This window comes from Lathyrus oleraceus, chromosome 4, assembly GCF_024323335.1.
Source record: "Lathyrus oleraceus cultivar Zhongwan6 chromosome 4, CAAS_Psat_ZW6_1.0, whole genome shotgun sequence".
Taxonomy (NCBI): Eukaryota; Viridiplantae; Streptophyta; class Magnoliopsida; order Fabales; family Fabaceae; genus Lathyrus; species Lathyrus oleraceus.
In genome coordinates, this window is record NC_066582.1 from 87,211,302 (window position 1) to 87,232,708 (window position 21,407).

General features: G+C 36.8%; 2 protein-coding genes across 2 annotated transcripts; one reads left to right on the forward strand and one right to left on the reverse strand.

The window, feature by feature from the left end:
- Positions 1-992: 992 nt before the first annotated feature.
- Positions 993-3,674, reverse strand: LOC127135234 (zinc finger CCCH domain-containing protein 39). The gene is made up of 3 exons (XM_051062007.1): positions 3,564-3,674; positions 2,707-3,363; positions 993-1,510 (listed from the first exon to the last, which is right to left on the reverse strand). Exons 2-3 carry the CDS (start codon positions 3,356-3,358, stop codon positions 1,206-1,208), a joined length of 957 nt encoding a protein of 318 aa, XP_050917964.1. The 5' UTR covers positions 3,359-3,363; positions 3,564-3,674; the 3' UTR covers positions 993-1,205.
- Positions 3,675-15,463: 11,789 nt separating this feature from the next.
- Positions 15,464-17,080, forward strand: LOC127136137 (uncharacterized). The gene is made up of 3 exons (XM_051062733.1): positions 15,464-16,002; positions 16,099-16,311; positions 16,447-17,080. The coding sequence occupies exons 1-3, from the start codon at positions 15,464-15,466 to the stop codon at positions 17,078-17,080; spliced, it is 1,386 nt and encodes a 461-aa protein (XP_050918690.1).
- Positions 17,081-21,407: the final 4,327 nt, after the last annotated feature.

Here is a 21,407-nt window from a genome sequence, read left to right on the forward strand (position 1 = left end):
AAATTTTATACGAAAATTTATTTTAATTTTTTTGTCAGAGACAGTTTTAGAATTTTGAAACTAGGGGATGTAGGTATAACTGAGAGTTTGGTTAAAACCTCCCTAAAATCAAAGTTGGACTAAAGATCCAAACTTTTATTTTAAATTTATTTATCATTTAAAAAAATGGTTTTATCTTCATTTTCATACAAAAAAAATAATTGTAAAACACGTTACTTTCATCTTTTTTAATAAAACACTGTTTTAAATTTTCAGAAAAAAGATTGTATTTTTATTACAAAAAAATTCTAAATAAAAATCATTTCTAAACAAAATAATTGGGTTTTCAACCACTTACGCCCGCCCCTCGATAGGAGACAAAGCCAGAAAAATAGATGAAATATTCTCCAAAGATGATCCACAAAGTAAAAACATATTAACATGTCATGGAATCTTCAAATTTCAAATATGGCTCCAATAAGCATCCACACGTTGTCTCAACTAATTGAGTAAACACTGCACTATATTATACTTTTTACCAAATAAGAATCCGCATACCAAAGTTTCATACCTTGAAGGATACCTGTTACTAATGACTTATCGGCAAAATTTGTTTAGCTAACATTAACTGAACTCCAATCACCATATTCAGCCAGAGTTGCTCTCTGAATTGGTGGTAGAATTGTCATTAATAAAACATACTTGTTCACTTAACCAACTTGTGTCACATGGTAGCGAGTACCTGTTTTATATATAGGAGGAAAAAATTCTCATACCAGCCGTTTTCATTGCATTGCACCCATGTTGAGTACATATCTCATCTGCTAATTAAAATATGTTAATCCAAAACAAACCAATGTAATATATATGATATATATAAACACCACATATATGCTAATCACATTTTCATATATCTATCTAAATATATAGTGTATATATATCTGAAATAGCTTATTTAAAATATGAATTTTGGTTTAGAAATTTGACCAATATTCACTCAACTTTGACTCCCACAAAAAATTGTTGAATTCATCGAAACACTCTCAAACTGACAAATGCACGCATCTGTGACCATAAAAATGTACTAATTACCGGTAAAAAGAAATAATAGAAGGTAACTCTATGAATTGATCACCATCGTCAATGACCATGTTTCCAAAATTGTTTGCCAGCGGAGAAGAATCCTTATCCAAATGTCGGCTGTCTCCAACAGCAAAAGATTCAACTCAGGGCTCTTCCGTACTTGGCAAGTCGGGATATAAATCATCAATCCAATCGCCATAAATACGGTTGATCTTGTTTAATTTCTTCCAAAGTAATTCCTTCTTTGCCTTCTTCTCCTCTTCCGTCATCGCAGATACACTTGCTGGTAATGTAGGTGTATCCGTCATCGCAGATACACTTGCTGGTAATGTAGGTGCGTTATTGGTTGAAAAACCTGTTGTTGGTAAAGTTGGAATGACAGCTTTTGTTGAATTTGCTATGGCAACTGCAGCTTCTGCTTCAATGCCTCCACCAGGAACATGTAACTCTGAAAAGCAAAACAACCAATACTTCATGAGTCAGAAGAAGATACCCAGAAACAAAACAGTTTCAATTGTTATAATCATCTTTAAATTTTTATTCACATAATGCTTAAGTATGATACAAAAACAAACAAGATATAAAAAAAACGGCAATGGCCACAATTGTGGCTAAGACTTTAAGGTTTTTGATGTCTCCGTCAAATTACAAAGAGAAGCCTTTCCTAATTTACTACATCAAATTTTAACTTATCAAAATTGAATCATAAAATAAATCTAAGAAAGCGAGATTAGTAGGATAAGAATAAAATATCTACCTAAAAAAAGGGAAAATATCAACCTATGAAAAAAGAAAGGATCATTTATACGAAACAATAAATGTGCTTTTGTTTATTGGACCACGGTTACTTAGCACAAGTATCTGTGTGTACCAAAGTGGAATATCCAAAAAGTTATTTGAAAAGTAATCTTGTTACCTACTTGTTTAACCACAAGTAGGTGATGATTATCTGGTTCGATTAAGTGATGCTCATTTGGTATGAGTACGTCACGATCATCTAGAATGATGCCATAAGGTAAAAGGAGTAACAGTGTGTTCATGTTGGATGGTGAAATATAAACACGCCATTGCAGCTTATGGCAACGCCGTGGTGGACATCCCTTTACAAACTGTCGATGGCAGTTGTCAAAAAATCTGCCACGCCCTTTATTGCTAAGCTGCATAGCGGAAGTTGGACAAACCGCTATTGCTCTGCAATGCGCTAAGCTATTTATTACAAAATGTTGTCAAATAGCCTCTATAACAGCACTATAGAACCGTTTCATAGCAAAATTCTATCAATCCACTATTGAAAATACTGGCCACGCCATTTAACAACACTGATATATGAACCTTAGATAAAGCAGTGCTATCACTAGCAGATTGCGGGGATCAGTTATATAAACATTAGCAGTATAAACATGGTTTCGCGCCCTATGGCGGCAGGCACAAAATCTTTCGCGCCATGGCGCTGCAATGACGAAAATGTGACGACACGACAAAAGAAGTAATCACTAATCATACAGATAAGTGTCTATTACTTTTAAACTGAAGCGCATCTGTTGTATAATCAAAATACCAGCTAGCAAACTAAACATGAAAACATCTTACACAACAAGGAAACCAACACACAATCATATTAGAAACGAAAAGCAGTCCTATTACCTGCATCACCATGAGCAAAGTGACAGCCATCACCAAAGGGACAGCTCCCGGTATTTTTCCACCTGAGACAGATCTTAGTCTTCCAATAAGTTCCCCTTTCCTGCTTACTTCCAGCCCTACTTCCTTCCAAATTATTACAAGTCTCAATGCTGATTGCTGACGACTCTCTTGTTTTCCATGAGTCGTCCCTAAACTTGGAAGGATTCTCGTGAAGAAAGTTACAGTTATCACCATAAGGACATATCTCACCATTGCAATACTTCTTGCACAGCTTCATCTTCTGAATGATTTTTTCGTCACGTTCTTCGGTACGAGGACCCACAAGCTCCTGCCAGTTCGGTGGGGGCTGCCTTATCTCATCAGCCCCATGAGCATAGGTGCAATTCTCACCGTTTCTGCAGGTACCAAGCCCGAACTTGGTACAAATACGGGTCTTGAAGAAAATGTTGCCGGTTCGTCTGTTTGGTGCATTGGATTGCTTGTTGTCCGGAACTCTTGACCTTCGGAAGGAATGGGAAGCATCGGATGCTGAACGTGGATTGTTGCTGATCGGGAATTGAGGCGGCGTCACGTCAATGATATCGGTGCTGCTTGATGATGAGAATTGCGGTGGTGACATCTTCAACGTTGGAATGTTTTCTGGATGATTCATGGCTGCTAATAAAACCAAAAAAAACAAACAAGTTGAGTGAAATTTTGAGTCCTTTTGATTTTATTAACGTTGATCAATGAAATCAACATACAGATAAAATTTGGAGGTGAGTATCAATAGTGAAATAGTGACATGCAAATGGTTACAATATTGATCAAAATAATGAATGCAAAACAGTAAAATGAAAAGAGAAAGAAAACTGTACTGTGGGTTGAAAAATAAAGACAAGAATATCGGAGGAATGAAAATGAAGACGAGAATTTTGGGGAGAAAACAAAATGCGATGTTCAAGCTTTGGATATTTTGAGTGAGTTTGGAGTGCCGTTTGTTAGAAAAGAGTGAAAAACATATATATAGTACGCAGTTTAAGGTTTTTTGTTGGGTTAACAAAAAAAACCTAGTTGCTGTCACAATCCTGTTGGACTAATCACTAGTTAGTCACTGTCACTAATTAAACTACTGGGGGTGCGGGTAAAATAAATGGAGTACACTTAAATCATACTAGTTAAAATGATTTTTTTTTTTACATAAATTAAGAATAATTATTGTTGTATGAGAAAGACAAATTATATATGATTTTATAATATTATATTTCATTTATCATAGGTGAAAGAAAAATTTAATAAATTAAAAGAAGAAATAATAATAAATGATACTCTCTCCGTTCTTTTTTAAGTGTCATTTTTTATTTTTTATACATATCAAGAAATGTAATCATTATTGTTACTTTTCAAACAATAATTCTTATTTTATCTATAATACCCTTAATTATTTATTTTACTTTTTTTCTCTATATAATAATTATTTAGGGGTAATTTTGACAAAATTGTAATTAATACTACCTTAAATTTTGCAAGTGACAATTAAAAAAATATAATTCTTTTACAAGAAATGGAGACTTAAAAAAGAACGGAGGGAGTAGAGAATAGGTTGAAAAAAATCAATAGTGTTGCATTAGAATCGTAAAATAAATTATAATTTGAGATTTTTTTTAAAAAGTGAATTATATGTATCTTTGTTGAGAATATATAAATATTAAAATAGTCAACTCTTGGCGCCAGTTATCCATAAGACAAAATGACATCTCAAAATAAAATATGTAATATTGTAATATATATATATATATATATATATATATATATATATATATATATATATATATATATATATATATATATATATATATATATATATATATATATATATATATATATATATATATATATATATATATATTCAAAACAATGAATAGCTTCCCCTCTGAGCATCACTTCAAAACAATAAATATGACACATGGGTATTTGTTGATCTACCTTTCCATAACTCATATGGAGAGATACCGATTAACTTTAAAGAAATCTTATTCATTATATGACATGCAGATTGTAATGCTCCACCCCACAAATTAAATGTTTATTCAGAATGCATTAATATAGCATTTATAATTTTTTGATATGTTCGATTCTTTCTCTCGACTAGATCATTTTGTTGTGGTGTACGAGACGCTGAACATTCATGTATAATGTCATATTTTTCATAATATACATCAAATTCGTAGAAAAATATACATTGCCACTATCACTTTTAAAGACATTGATACTTCTACTTAATTGATTTTCTACTTCCGCTTTATAGATTTTAAAGGCATTAAGAGCATCATCTTTATGCTTTAGAAGATATACATGTGTTAACCTAGAGCAATCATCAATAAAGGTTATGAAATACTGGTTCCTCCCATGGGTTAGCATGTCATTAAATTTACACAAATCATAGTGCACCAGATCAAGCAAATTTGATTTTCTTTCAACACTTTTGAAAGGTTTTTTGATTTGACACATATTTCACATTTTTCGAAATCATGAATATTGCATGAGATCAAACTAAATTTATTTAGTCTATTCATAGTACTAATATCAATATATGTTAATCTAGAATGCCATAAAGAAGTAGATTCAAGTATATAAGCAAAATTAGAAAGTTCATTAATAATATTATCCGTAGTACAAAGTTTGATCAATTCCTTGACGAAATATCATTTTCCTACAAATATACTATTACGGGTCTAAATTAGTTTGCCCGATTCATATACAGACTTAATACCAGTTTTTCCAACTAGTCCCCACTAACTAGGTTCCTATTCATGTCGGGGACATGGAGTACATTGACAAGAGTGACTTTCTTTTAGGAAGTGAAATTCAGTCCGATAGATCCTTTTTCAACGACTCTAGATTGTCCATCATTTACTTCAAAATAGTTTTTAAATGCTGATTTGTCATAAGAAACATGTATGGTAGCACATGTATCATACCACCATCGTTGCATTTTGTCTCTGTAGCAATTATGTCGTCATTTGTATGAATGATAGTGTCCACTACAAGCCGCTACTAACGCCCACGTCCTTGGACCCGGTGTTGTACGGGTGAGGGGTTGTTTAGATGAGAGATGTGGTAAAATGTTTGAGACCACCACATTTGTCCCTGTGACATTTTATCCTCTTCCGCTTATTTATTAGTTTACTATTTTTAAGTCTTTATAAATATTTTTAAAATGAGAATCACTTGAAACTATTAATAATATATTTATTATCATTAACTCAGCTTAACATTTCTTATCATATTGGAACACTTCCATAGAAATTAATTATCCATAATTTCCAACAAAATACTCCAAAGTTTGAGCTCTCACACTATTAAGATCCTTGTTTACGTGGTTGAAAATTAAATGGTTTAATCTTAGTTCAATAATAAATTATTTTACTGAGTATTTTGATAAATAGATATGAGTTTATGCAATTGAAATTCCTAGAATTTTGTTTTATGTTTCATTTGTAGAAGTTATCATTGTAACAAGAGCAACCAAGTTTATGGCGCCCCTAACACAACATATTTGCAACTTAAATCATCTTTACGAAGATTTGAAAACATTCTTAAAGAGGAGGTTTCATCAAAACAAAACATGTAGAATAATATATAACAATATAAGAATAGTATACATAGTTTCAACATGTTTCATAAATTCCTTCTCGAGGACCCATGTATATCGAGTATACATGCTTTTAAATTTATATTCCGCTAACACTTCACATAACCCTCACATATTTACTTACATTTGCATGCATTATTACTCGGATACTTTAATACTTAGTTCATTCCTATCGTATATGGTCCTAACATTTGATCATAAATCTTACCATTTACACACAAAATTTATAAGGAACTTAGAAAATAAATAATGGTACCAATAATGAACTTATTAATGTAACTCATCAAGAACCTTTTATTTGAAATTAGAAAAAACACAATTAAAAGGAAAAGCGATCTAAAAAGACAAAATTGTCTAAATTATTAATCACCAAATTTATATGGTTAATTTGTTATTGTATTTCATATGATTATTAATTATTCATAATTATTAAATGTTGCAAAAATATCATCCGCAAAATACTTAATTATGAATATAAATTGTTAGAAAGATTGCAAATGTCATTAAGATTCTCCTTGAGATCATACCTATGAGACCTTAAATCTTAAATTATTTTTCAGATACTTTTACTAATTTATAGTAATATCTATAATATATAAAATCTAATATAGTTTTCCTATTATAGAGAAAAAAACAAAAACAAAAAATCATTAAATTTTTTTATCACACAAAAAAAAAACGAAAAACAAATATAAGTATACATAAAAAGGAAATTAGAATATTTCAAATGACAATTAATCATTTTTATAAAAGAAAAGAGAAAGTGCTACGATAAATAAAAATTATAAAAAAGTAGTATAAAGAAATAAATTGTCCATATTTTTTTAATAGGCATTGATTCATTCAAGAAAAGATTGAGTATAAGGGGTACTCAAACCTAATACAGATAACACACATTATCGTGCCTTCTTAAAATAAAACAAGGGAAAAGTATTCCAATCACAAAAACTACTAAAAGCAGATGGATTACAACTTACACCTAACTATTTCCACAACAGAAATTTGATAGTCGTCATACATTTGTCGAAATTGAAAACGATGTCTTTAAACATAAGAGCATTATGCATCATCCAAATATTCCATAAAGAATTCAACCAAACCACACGAATAATGTTTCTTCATCCTTTTCCGTCACCTTATGACAATTTAGAATAAAAGAAGACAACTCCTCAATAGATAAAGTCAAGTTGTTTCCTAAGCGATTACCCACCTTTGCCCAAATTCTTCCAGTAACTTCACACATGTCATATAAATGAATATTTGATTCCTCTTCCTTAAAACAGAAAGCACAATTGTTATCTCTATCATCTACCACAATACCTCTTCTCACTAATTGATCTCTTGTTGGAAGCCTATTAAGGGTCAATCTCCATCCGAACATCAGAATGTTAGAAAAAGTCTACACCTTCCAAATAAAAGAGAGAGCATGTCACACTTCTTAGTCACCAACCCATCAATTGACCTTGAAATTAAAATTTTGCAACAAGATTTAACATAAAATACCTCATTGGCTTCAAACGTCCAATCGAACTCGTCCTCCACATCCTGCACTAATTCGGCATTTGATAACATATAATTAACTTCCTCCAATTGTAACTTGTCAATAACATTATGGTTTATCACAATATCCTGAAAATTCCAGCACCACGATCCACCATTCAACCCTCTTGCATCTGTAACACTAGTAAAAGGATCCGTTGTTGCAACATAAATTTTAGGAAAAACATCTATCAAAGATTGATTGCCTAGTCAGTTTATGTGCCAAAAGGAAATCCTTCTTCCTTCATTTAACCTGTACTTGATAAAATAAGAAAAACAATAATGCTTTTCTTTAGAATTAATATCCACCATTATAAGATCCCTCCACCATATAGAATCTCCTTTATAAATCACTCTTTTGTCGCTAATAAACATTTTCGCTTCCGAATTCTTATACCTATAACGTAACAACCAACTCCATAAAGCATTCTTCTCCTTCAAAATCCCTCACTTCCACTTAATAAAAAGAGCCTTGTCCAAACCCTCGATGTTCATAATACCAAGACCCATATAATCTTTAGATTTACACACTATGTTCCAACTCACCCAATGAATGGTCCTCTTGTTCTCATCCCCTCGCCACATCAATTTTCTTTGAATGATTTGAATGTCTTTTAACACCTTAATAGGAGCTTTGTAAAAAGACAATGTGTATATGGGAATGGAATTCAGAGTAAAGTTAATCAAGACTACTCTCCCACCCAAAGAAAGATGTCTCTCTTTCCACATAGATGTCATTTTCCTAATATTTCTTACCAACTCCTTCCACATGTACTCTCTTTTAGTACTATCCCCGACCATCACACCAAGAAATTTAAAAGGCAGATGATCAATACTGCAAGCTAGAAAGGAAGATGTTGCGTTCATACTCCATTTACAAAAATTAATACCAAAAATGTTACTTTTATAAAAGTTAACTCTCAACCATGAGATCATTTTGAATCCTCTCAAAAAAGCCTTAACGCTCTATTACCATCTCCTAAGATAATAGTGACATCTGTGAACTGTAGAATATCAATAAATTCCTCTTCATTAATTCAGAATCCTCTAAATTCCCCTAATTCCACTACTATGTCTGTTAACCCTGTGAGGCCTTCCATGGCTATTACAAACAAGAAAGGAGATAATTGATCTACTTGTGATAAGCCTCTCTCGACCTTGAATAGTCAAATTGGTACCACTATTTCCTTCCTATGACTTCTATCAAACCTCCACCACCTTGAGCTACGTATCCTAAACCATCTCCAATAAATTCTCCTTACTTGTCGTTATCATGTCCTTTATACTTTCCTCTGTAGCATGAATATCAAACAAAACATTTTTTCTTATATGCAACATATTTTGTTAAAAAGGTGAAAAACTCTAACTATCATCAACCCTATCAAGGACTATCAATGCCTTATCGCCATTGACTTCTTCATAAGTCGCATCCATATCATCATCTCACTTATCTTCATCATATTTTCTTTAAGCGGGACCTTTGGGAAGTAGCTTATGAAGGCTAGATTTTGGAATTGTTAATGAGGATGGGCTTTGGGATTTTGGAGACATTGGGTGAGGCCGGGCTCTTTGATTATGAATGTTGGGTACCAAACAAGACCGAGAATTTTGGGTAAATGCCAAGTGAGGTTGGGCTTTTTGTAGGGTGTTGAATGAGGTTGGGTTTTGGTTTTTTTAGATGTGTCAAGTAAATTTGGGCTTTCGTGAGGTGCCAAGTAAGGTTGGGCTTTTGCAAGGTACCAAGTAGGATCGGAATTTTGTGAGGTGCCAAGTAGGATTGGGATTTTGTGAGGTGCCGAGTAGGATTGAGCTTTTGTGAGGTGTCAAGTAAGATTGGGCTTTATGAGGAGGTAGGATTCATGTCGTGGGAATATGCCAGGTGGATGATATGATATGCATGATTAGATGCTAGACTGAAGCAACATGATTGATGCATGATGATGATTTATGCGTTGCGTTAAATGTTTCACCGAGTTCCCCTAGTGTGGGTCATGGGTGGTTATGACTTAGAGAGGTTGTTCGTGTAACCAAGCTATTTGCCAAGAGGTGGTAGGGTATTATCTTAACATGATTTCCCGATACTCGTTTCAAACTTGACGATTGCTAATGTATGACAAAGCTTGTATGTTCATCTTGAAAGTATTGATAGGGCTTGTCACTGCAGTATCCTATAGTTTCCCCAATTTGTTGGGTCTTTGAAGAGGTTCACCTCAACATGAGTTTTTAAGCAGCATGGCCATACCATTCACTTGAGACAGTCTGTCATTGTATGAGCGTTGGAGAGATTCATCCTCGACTAATTGACTCTTGGAGTGATCTGGCCCTGATGAACCATTTTTTAAGCGATTTATTTTGATCAACCTTGCAGCGGTCAACCCCAGATTGATTGATCCTTATAGGGGTTTTCCCTTGTTTATAGGTGTTGATTGCAGTATTTATTTATCATCTCCACATGGATTAGTGTGATATCAATGTCGTTCAATAATCACAAAGATTTTAAGCTTGGTCTGCAGGTTTTATTTTAAAGTTACGCTATCTAAAACGGATGACTGGAAAATAAAGCTTCAGAGAGGTGAGAACTTGTCAGGATCAAATTTTATCTACCTCAAATACATACTTTACCAATCAGTTGTACACAATCATAAACATTCATCAATATCATCATGTATCACTCACAAAAGAGTTCATGTCTAAACTTCTAATAAGATTTCTACCTTATTGTTTAATCGACGATCTCTCAGCCTATTTAACAATATGGAAAATTAAGAATCGATACTCACGGTGAATGTTAAACCTAAATCTATGTCTAGAGTTTAGAACCTAACAAAATGTTTATCCTAGATCTAGTTTCGAAGAGTATTTATCAATAACGGTTCAAATCAATAGATAAACAATTATACACGGATAACATCGATATAAATTTGTGAATAGATTATACATAACACCATGATTAATAAAAATACATACTATAAAAGTGAACTTACATCCAATCCCAACAAGAAAGGGATTTAGCTACACATAGTAGCTAGATACAAAGAGAAAAATGAAAAGGAACAATCATCCACCGTGATTTCCCAATGATAGATACGAATCAAACTTCGGATCTTCAAGAAGCACCCTAACTTTTTGTTTTCTAAGCCTCACTCTCTCCAAAAATGGCTTCTCTTGACTATTCCAAGAGAGAAAATGAAAACATATCCGAAAAACAAGAGAGAAGACCCAAAATTCTGATTTGGATCTATTTATAAAAAGTTAGAAATTGCCTATCTCTTCCGGCGAGCAAGGGATCGCCCGATAAAATCACCTTTAAGTGTCGTCCACTTGGCTCAGACACAATAAATTGTCATTGGTAAAATGTCTATTCTCGCCCGACGACCACACCCTCGCCCGACGAACTCAAAATCCCAAATCCTCGTCCGACAACCAACACGAGTTTTGCTCCTAGAATTCAATTTTCTGGCCTCGCCAAAGCTCGCTGGGCGAGCTCGCTTCCTGCTCGCCAGTTGGCACCGAGCGAACATGCCAGAATTTCCCATCTTGGCTTTGTTCCTTGTTATTTGAATTGTGTCTTTTTCTATTGATTCTTGCAACATTTCCTGCACACTAACACACAATCAAGGATACCAAAGCCAATTACAATTTATATGACATTCGGTGGCAAACATAGGGAATTCAACGACCGAAAACACAAAATAAAGAAAAATGCCAAGTTTTTATATGCAATTTATAGCCCAATTTGGCACTTATAAGTAGGTCTTCTGAAATATTTTCCTGAAAAGGAACTTGGATACAACCATGCTTTGATACGACCTTGATATGAATTGCCTCAATATTTAAATCTTGGGAAAGCATGCCATTGATTGATTAACTTTTGGAGTGATTGGCTTCACCATGTTGTTAAGGTGTCCTGCCCCAGTATGAGATTCTTGAATGAAGTGAAGGATAATGCTAAATCGTTTGTTGTCGAGATAGATGTTGGTCAATGTAGATGTTTTTGATTGGCTGCATTTTATGTTAAAACACTTACTATACTCTGATGTCTTGACTGATGTCATGACATACTTGAGTAGTATGCTGCAGGATTAGCTAATACAGGATTTACTAAATGTCAAACTGAATGTTATGACATTCATCCCTGACAACAGATACTGAATTATAGGCCAGTTGGTTTTTCTGGTATAGTTCAGTATTTAATTCAGGCTGCTGTTTCAGGAAACTAACAGCAGAGCTAGAATTAAGAGACCTAGCATATGGCATATGTTCTGGACGTCAAACTGAATGTTATGACATTCATTCCTGGCAGCATATGCTAAAGTGTAGGCTAGTTAGTTTTTCTATTATGATTCAGTATTTATCTCAGGCTATTTTTCAGGAATCTAACAGCTGTGCTAAAATCCAGGAAACTAACAACTGTGCTAAAATTAAGAGGCCTAGCATATAGCCTATTTGTTAGCACCCTAATATGTGGAAATTAGGTTAACTTGCTTAACCTTAATTTTAGGAAATTCAAGTACAAGGCCCAAGTTCTGCATTATAAAAGGAAGGTAGTCCTACTTTCAGCAATTCAAGGGTTTGAAGCGTGAAGCATTTATTGTATCATCATATTTCACTGTTGTACTTTGTTTGTGTCTTGTATTAGGTTTTACTTGTGAGCCCAGCAATTATCACCTAGATGATTGCATTGGACTAGGGTGTTCATTGAGTTGTAATTGTTGTGTCACTCTAAGATTTTAAGCGTGAGTGTTGTGTTTCTTGATTAATGCTGTTAAGCACAATCAAGAGTTGTTTGAAGTATAACTTTGCCATTGACTTTAAACTAATTAAAGGTTGTAATCACTGTGGTGATTGAGGGGGAGTGAGTAGGAACTCTGGTCTTAGTTTAGATTGAAATTGCATTGGGTAGGTCTTAAGTGATAGGATTAAACAGTTGGTTTAAGTCCTGAATTAATACTGCTTATAGTGGATTTCCTCCCTGGCTTGGTAGCCCCCAGACGTAGGTGTGTTTGTCACCGAACTGGGTAAACAATTGTGTGTGTCTTTTACTGCATTTTTCATTTACCTTCTGCATACATTTCCTGTCTGCGCAGAATTGGATGTCATAACATCCAGTGTGACATCGATAGTCTGTTACTAGAATTTCAGTCAACATTTTAGAAATGAACAATTGTTTGTTGCTCGTAAATATATGCTTGAATGAGTCTGCATGGAGGTCAGTAATTGGGGTTTGGCATTGTAATCAGAAGGTCTGACAATGATTCAAATAGAAGGAAAACATTTGCAACCATGAGATACGAGAGACGTGACACATATGTTCCACTTATTTAGAATTTGAAACATGATGATACATGGAATATGGGAGGTGATGAAAGCATATCAGAAACTATAGCCATGCTAGGAAGACAGTTCAACAAGTTCATAAAGAAGGTTGATCAAAAGGATAGACCAAATGTCAAGAACTCTTCATCTGACATTAGTAGAAGATCAAAATCTGAAGAAAAGTTCAACCAAGGCAAGGAAATCCAGTGTCATGGATGTGAAGGCTTTCGACACATTAGAGTTGAATGTCCTACCTTCCTCAAGATGCAAAAGAAGGGACTATCTGTCACCTGGTATGAGGGAGACTCAGAGAGTGAATCTGAAGTAGAATCTGCTAAACATGTCACTGCACTAACTAGTGTATGTGCCACTGATGATGACTCAAGTGGAGATGAACTTACATTTGATGAACTTGCTGCTTCATATAAAGAGCTATGTGTCAAAAGTGCAGAAGTGTGTATACAAGGAGAAAAGCAGAAGAAACTCATCAAGGAGCTGGAAGCTGAGAAGAAGAAGCATCTAACAGTCATAGATGGTCTAAATGGTGAGATAATCTTGCTGACCTCTAAGCTAGATCAAATGACAAAATCCATCAGAATGCTGAATAAAGGAACTGACACTTTGGAAGAGATTCTAAAGGTGGGACAGAAATCAGGAACCATGCCTGGTTTAGGCTTTGCTAAGAAATCCTCAACTGAACTCAACAGCTCAAAGGCTGAAGTTCAGAAAATCAAGCAGAAGTCACAACCAATGTCACAACATCAGGGAAACAGGAGGAGTAACCATCAGAAGAAGAAATTTCAAAGATGGAGATGTCACTACTGTGGTAGATTTGGTCACATAAAACCCTTTTGCTACAGGTTGCATGGTTATCCTAACCAGACCCCTCAAGTCAGACCTAAGCAGAAGGGATCTAAGCATAATGCCCTCATCAAGAAACAACAATGGGCTGCTAGATTAGCTCACACATCTCCAAGGGCATCTACCAGAAAAGACTGGTATTTTAATAGTGGTTGCTCAAGACATATGACTGAGATGGAGAACTTATTGGTAGATAGACAACCTCATGCTACCAGTTATGTGACCTTTGGTGATAGAGCTAAAGGAAAAATCAAAGGTGTTGGTAAGCTGAACAGTCCTGGAGTTCCAGAACTGAAAAATGTGTTGTTAGTAAAAGGACTAACTGCTAATCTCATCAGCATAAGCCAGCTATGTGATCAAGGCTTCAATGTACAGTTCACTAAGGAAGAATGTGTTGTGATGAATGGAGAAAATAAGGAAGTTATGAGAGGAACCAGATCCAAAGATAACTGCTATCTATGGGAACCTGAAGTCTCAAAATATTCCTCAATGTGTTTCTTAGCCAAGGCAGAAAAGGAAGTGAAACTGGGGCATAAAACACTTGGACATCTACATTTGAGAGGAATGAAGAAGATCATATCCAAGGAAGCAGGTAGAGGAATTCCCAAGATGATTATGGATGAAGGAAAAGTCAGTGGAGAATGTCAGGTGGGCAAGCTAGCCAAGATGTCACATCCTAAGCTTGGACATCCTAAAACATCCAAAAATCTGGAACTTTTGCACATGGACTTAATGGGACCTATGCAGATTGAAAGTCATGAGGTGTCCTCACCTATTATTCCTCATCAAAATGGTGTAGGTGAAAGGAAGAAACAGAGTTGGGTATCATTATCCACTACAGCAGCTGAGTACATAGCCTCTGGTTGCAGTTGTTCCCAATTGGTATGGATGAATCAAATGCAGACTGAGTACAATGTCACTCAGAATGTCATGACATTGGATGCTACTCAGTTTGAAGACTTAAGGGGCAAAGTGGGAATATGCCTTTATGAGGAATTATAGCAACTAATGATGTTAGGTATTTACTGTTTAATAATTCAAATTATTAAACATTTGAGAGTATGCTCTGATTGGTCAACAAATAATAGCTATTACTCTTGCAACAAGTGTTACCTCTTCCATCGTTTCAACTTTCATTCACGCAAGCATTCTCTCAAAGAAACTTTTCATTTCGACTCTAAGATATTCATCATGGCTCAACAATCCAACTCATCTTCCTCCAAGACCATGTCTGATTCCTCTAGCTCTGAACCATGAAACCCTAACAGAGAAGATCATGTTGCTGACTCTGCGAATACCTCACATGCAAGAAGACCTAAAGAAACTGTATCAGGCTTCTCCTCAGCAATCGCGCTTGATGAACAAACCAGAGAAGGTTCCAGGTATGTTCATAATGCCATTGCCACTATGGTAACTGGAATACTATCTGGTAACCATAAGGTCCTTGGGGTTTCCATTCCCTTAAACACTATTAAACCTGATAGTGTTGCTTATCAAGAAAATATTGAGTCTTTAGGAAAGAATATAGTTGATGATGTTGAGCAAGCTGGTGCTCATAAGGAGTCAAATGTTGACAAACCCTTAGATAATGTGGTTGGTGAGGAAGTTCATGTCACTCATGATGTCAGTAACAACCCTAACTGTGAGGCTGAAACAGTAGACCTGGAGGAATTTTCTGATAATGAGTTGTTGTCCTCAGTCGTCCCTAGCATAGCCAAAAGGGTGAGGACTAGGAGAGAAAAGAAAACAGTGGCTCAAAGGTCCCCCAGAAAGAAGATTGATGTGCCAACCTCTCCCAATCCAAAGGTGGCAGTCGAGAGTTCCCTCAAGAGGAAAGTTCATGGTCCAACAAAATCTTGGAGCAAAGGGGTGCCCAAGAAAAAGAAGACCAAGGCTATTGTTGTTGAATCAAACTCAGATGTTCCATGTGATGTCCCTGACACTTTGTCAAAGAAGAAGCCAACCACTAGCAAGCTTGCAGCTAGTGTCCCTGAGGTACCAATTGACAACATATCGTTCCATTTTGCTTCAAGTGTAAACAGGTGGAAATATGTTTATCAGAAGAGGCTGGCTTTGGAGAGGGAATTGGCTCAGAGTGTCCTGGAATGTAAGGAGATTATGGACCTTATTCAAGAGGCTGGTTTAATGAAGACGGTGACTCAGTTCTCAAAGTGCTATGAGATGTTAGTGAAGGAATTTATTGTCAATGTCTCTAAAGAATGTGCTGATGGAAAGTCTAAGGAATTCAGAAAAGTGTATGTGCGAGGAAAGTGTGTACATTTCTCTCCCTCAGTGATCAACATGCATTTGGGAAGGCCTGATGTAGCTCAACCTGAGCTTGAGGTGACTGACAACAAAATCTGTCAAGTCATCACTGCTAATCAAGTCAGGAAGTGGCCTCTCAAAGGTAAGTTGGTGGCCAGCAAACTGAGTGTCAAGTATGCAATGCTGCACAAAATTGGAGCTGCTAACTGGGTGCCCACCAATCATAAATCTACAATTGCTGTAATGCTTGGAAAGTTCATATATGCTGTTGGAACCAAAGCCAATTTTGACTATGGATCCTATATTTTTGATCAAACTTTGAAGCATGCAGGAAGCTTCAGTGTGAAGGGGCCTATAGTCTTTCCTTCTCTCATCTGTGGTATTGTGTTGAATCAATTTCCAAACATCTTAACAGAGAATGATTCTGTGAAGAGAAGAGATAGCTCTTTATCCTTCAATCATAAGTTGTTCCTAGGTACGCATGTTCCTGACATTGCCATGGAAACAAGTGAGACATCAAGTGGAAGCAATCAACCGGGTAAAGTTGCTATCATTGCAATGTTCAAAGAAACGTGCAAGGAGTTAGAGGCAAGGAAGCTCAATTTGGAAAAATTGATTAGCAAGTTGGAGATGACTGAAGGTGATGTGCTTGGTGATGCTGCTGCAGAAGGAGATGAAAGAAAAGGTGAAGAGGGAGAATCAGATGCCAGTCCTGATGATGGCACAGATGATGATGCTAACTCTGAGTCAGATAACTAGAACATTTCCTGTGTTTCTGAAAATTGTGTGTAATTTTATTTTGTTTTGGTCTGTAATATTAAGTGTTGCTTTGGCAACATTTTTGACAAAAAGGGGGAGTAACACCTGTACCCCAGGACAACAGATTTATTTGAAGTTGAAGGTCCTATAAACCAGAGGTTATGCTGCAGCTTGAAGTTTAACTTCTATGTGTGATGAGTGTGTTGTTGTTTGCTATCTACTTGTGTTGTTGGTGTTTGAAGTTTTTAACTTCTATGTGTGCTGAGTGTATTAGCTAATTTAATTCCCTGCTTGGATGTGTGCTTTCCGCTGCTGTGAACTCTGTTGTGATGCCAAGTTCTTTTAGCCAAAAATTTGCCAAAGGGGGAGTTTGTAGATGTTTTTGATTGGCTGCATTTTGTGTTAAAACACTTACTGTACTCTGATGTCTTGACTGATGTCATGACATGCTTGAGTAGTATGCTGCAGGATTAGCTAATACAGGATTTACTGAATGTCAAACTGAATGTTATGACATTCATCCCTGACAGCAGATACTGAATTATAGGCCAGTTGGTTTTTCTGGTATAGTTCAGTATTTAATTCAGGCTGCTGTTTTAGGAAACTAACAGCAGAGCTAGAATTAAGAGACCTAGCATATGGCCTATGTTCTAGACGTCAAACTGAATGTTATGACATTCATTCCTGGCAGCATATGCTAAAGTGTAGGCTAGTTAGTTTTTCTGTTATGATTCAGTATTTATCTCAGGCTATTTTTCAGGTGTCATACGGTGAACTGACTTGGGGTATTTTGCTTTTTATCGCAATGTCGCGGATAGCAAGAGTCGCCACCGACTTTTCTTTTATCCAATAAGGAAAGGTGGAAAAGAACAGGAAAGACCTCAATAGATTTTGGGTTCGGGAGGTACATTATACAAAGGGAAGGTATTAGCACCCTTTGTATCCACGGTTATCCATGGGCTCTTAATTGCTGGATCACTTATATTTTTGTCTGAAAAGTGTTGGTGAATTGTTTAAAAATGTTTCGAAAAGAGAGTTTAACTTTGTAATGATTCTCGTATGAATGTATACAAAGTATTTATCTCGTTTGATTTTGAAAAACAGTTTAGAAAAATATAACTTGGTAATGATTCTAGTATGAATGTATACCAAGTGGTGATTTTCTAGGACTTGCAAAGTGTGAGGGGTGGAAAATGTTTTAGGTTATGATCCAGTAATTGAGAGTTATGCCTTCCTAAGGTTGTTATGGGCATTTCCTATCCTTATGAGGGTAAAACTGTCCTTACTATTGAGAAGTAAGTAGTTTTATCCTTTGGATGTAAAAGGGTCATTGTAGGGTCATCGATAGGTCATTGAAGGCAACAGTTGTAAGGATACCTTAGCATTCGAGGGGACGATCATCATTTAACCGTAGGCTACCACGAAGGGTCATCGAGGGACAAAATCATATTTTCGAAGGCAACATCCGAGGGACCATGATTTATTTTATGATGATTTAACCGAAGGGTCTTTGCTAAATGTATCCCTACATTCGCGGGACACGACCGTTATACCGTAATACCGTAGGGCAGCAAAGAGAGGTCCAAGATCACATATTTAAAGGCCGTATTTTACAATCACTTAGGCAATTAGGATGAATCTCCACATTAAAATCAATACATTAAAATCAGCTAAGTAATGGAGGGTGGATCTCCACATTAAAATTAATACATTAAAATTAATTAGGTAATTTAGGGTGATACTCCACAAAGGGCATCCCACAAATAAAGTGGAATACCTATCTAGCTAGCTTTCCCGGCGATGTGTGAACCTTTGCAAAACTCAGCAAACATGTCAGAATACCAAATCAGGGTGCAATCGAGAATTACACCATAAAAGAAACCAGAACAGCAGTAGGGTCATATAAACAATGCATGGATATGATAAAAACATGACAGGTGGGCAAAAGTCAGAACAGAAAAGTCGGCTGCTGTCACGTTCGCTCCTGCTTCGCCTAGCGAAGTCTTAGCGAACACTCGTTGCATGCTCGCTTAACGATGTGCTAGCGAGCGGCTGCGGATTCCGGTTTTAATAACGATATAATGGCAGCAAGCTTCACACCTTATAGCATTCATTACAGAGATTATGTGGTTAGACATTCAGATGTTCATGCATACTTAAATTCATATGTAAAACTTAAGATAGTTTCATAAATTCAATCATGATACCATGTGCAAATTAAGAACATAAGGTAGTAATAGCAATGCCAACCTGTTTGTAATCGAATTGTAACCTTGAATTGGCCGATCGGATCGAATTAAGCGGAAGTGACCTTGCTGCCTCCGGCTTTTCCTTCAGGGTTTCCTTTAGGGTTACTCGGAATTCTCAGGGTTAGCCTCCAGGGTTTTCCGTCTGTGAGCGCTAGGGTTTGCTTGCTAGGGTTCTCCTTTCGTCCTTTTTCGTCCTTTTTTTGTCCTCTCCTTTTCTGACTGGAGTTGTGGTATTTATAATGCCCTTTTTTCATGACCTAATGGGCTCAGAGTGAAGCCCAGAATTTTCTGTTATCTGCCAGCTTCGCTAGGCGAGCGTGCAGCGAACGTTCGCTAGGCGAAGGATTTGCTCGCCTAGCGAGCAGGCCAGTTTGGGCCATTTTCTAGATTGGGCCACTCGTGAGCTGGGCCTTTGTTCCTTTAAGATCAGTGTCATAAAAATGAGTCGGAGTGCCCTGAAAAATGTCTTGAAATATTAATGGGCAAATTTTGGGGTATGACAGCTGCCCCTGTTCAATATTCTTGAACCGAGAGAGTCAGAATGGTATGTACGCCATTCGTGGTCTGGAGGTGGAAGATTATTGAACACTTAGGATGCCCCAAAAATTTGCACTTGTCAATTAGTTAGTCTTGATGGAGATGGGTTTAAAGATGCCATCTAGGAAGTTTGATGATGAGAGCTTCAGAGTACGTCGTACGTTAGAAGATATCTGAAGTCATGGGTGTCACTGGGTCATACGCTAGACCGTATAGTGAGTCATTCATTAGGCCGTCGACTTCACTGGGGAGTTAGAATGGGTCATACGCCGCTGGGGATAACAGATCAGAATGGATCATACGCTAGATCGTATCTGAGTTGCAGAATGGGCCGTCTGTTAGGCTGTATCTGACGAAAAGTAGTCGTACGCTAGACTACACCTCGGGATGTACCGTACGCTAGGTAGTATCTGAGGAATGAAGATCCGAATGGGTCGTACACTGCTGGGGATAAAGGATCAGAATGGATCGTACGCTAGATCGTATCTGAGTTGCGGAACGAGCCGTCCGTTAGGCTGTATCGTTACTGGGGGTGAAGGATCAGAATGGATCGTATGCTAGATCGTATCTGAGTTGTAGACTGAGCCGTCCGTTAGGCTGTACCTGATGATGAAGGGGGTAGTCATACGCCAGACTACACTTCAGAATGTACCGTACGCTAGATAGCATTTGAGGCCTTGAAGGTCCAAATGGGTCGTATGCTAGACCGTATTGGAGTTGTTGAAGGTCGGAATGGATCGTACGTTAGATCGCATCTGAGTTGAGAGAGTCATATGTTGAGCTGAATCAGAATGAACCGTACGCTAGTGTCGCATCACGCGAAAAACCGGCGGGAAAAGAAGAACAACAGAGCCGCCACCGTGCGTTATTTATCCCAAAAGAGGGAAAGGAAACGCTCAGAGTAAACCTGGAAAGAACATGGTCTCGCGACCAAAGAGAATGGGTTCGGGAGTCGGTTATGCGAAGGGAAGGTATTAGCACCCCTACGCATCCGTAGTATTCTACGGGATCCACGCACAATAGGAAGGAAAAATGGTTGCTAAACACTGCTCAAATACTCACACACACTGGCTGAAAGAAACGCAAGAAACTGACTGAAACTGACTCGGCAGGATGTCGCATCCTGGGCCTACTTAGTCTATCAGGCATAGACATCAGAGTCGAAGTAGTTCGGACTGGGGAAACGACACATGCTCGCTAGGATATCGCATCCTATGCATACGTACCTTCTCGGACGAGAGAAGAATCAGAGCATTCGTAGCTCGGCTGACACGCACACAAACAAACAAGACACACACAGGCAAACGTGGAGCCCGAATGCCAATCACTGGACTTACATCAGCATCCGAACCAAAACGCACACAAGAAGGCAAACATGGAGCCTGACTGCCAATCACTGGACTTACATCAGCATCCGAACCAACAAACCCACACTGGAACCCAAATGCCACTCAATGGACTTACATCAGCTTCCAAGCACACAACAAGACAAAACAAAGACACAGGCGCCCGGAGAGATCTGCTCATCTCCTGCCTACGTA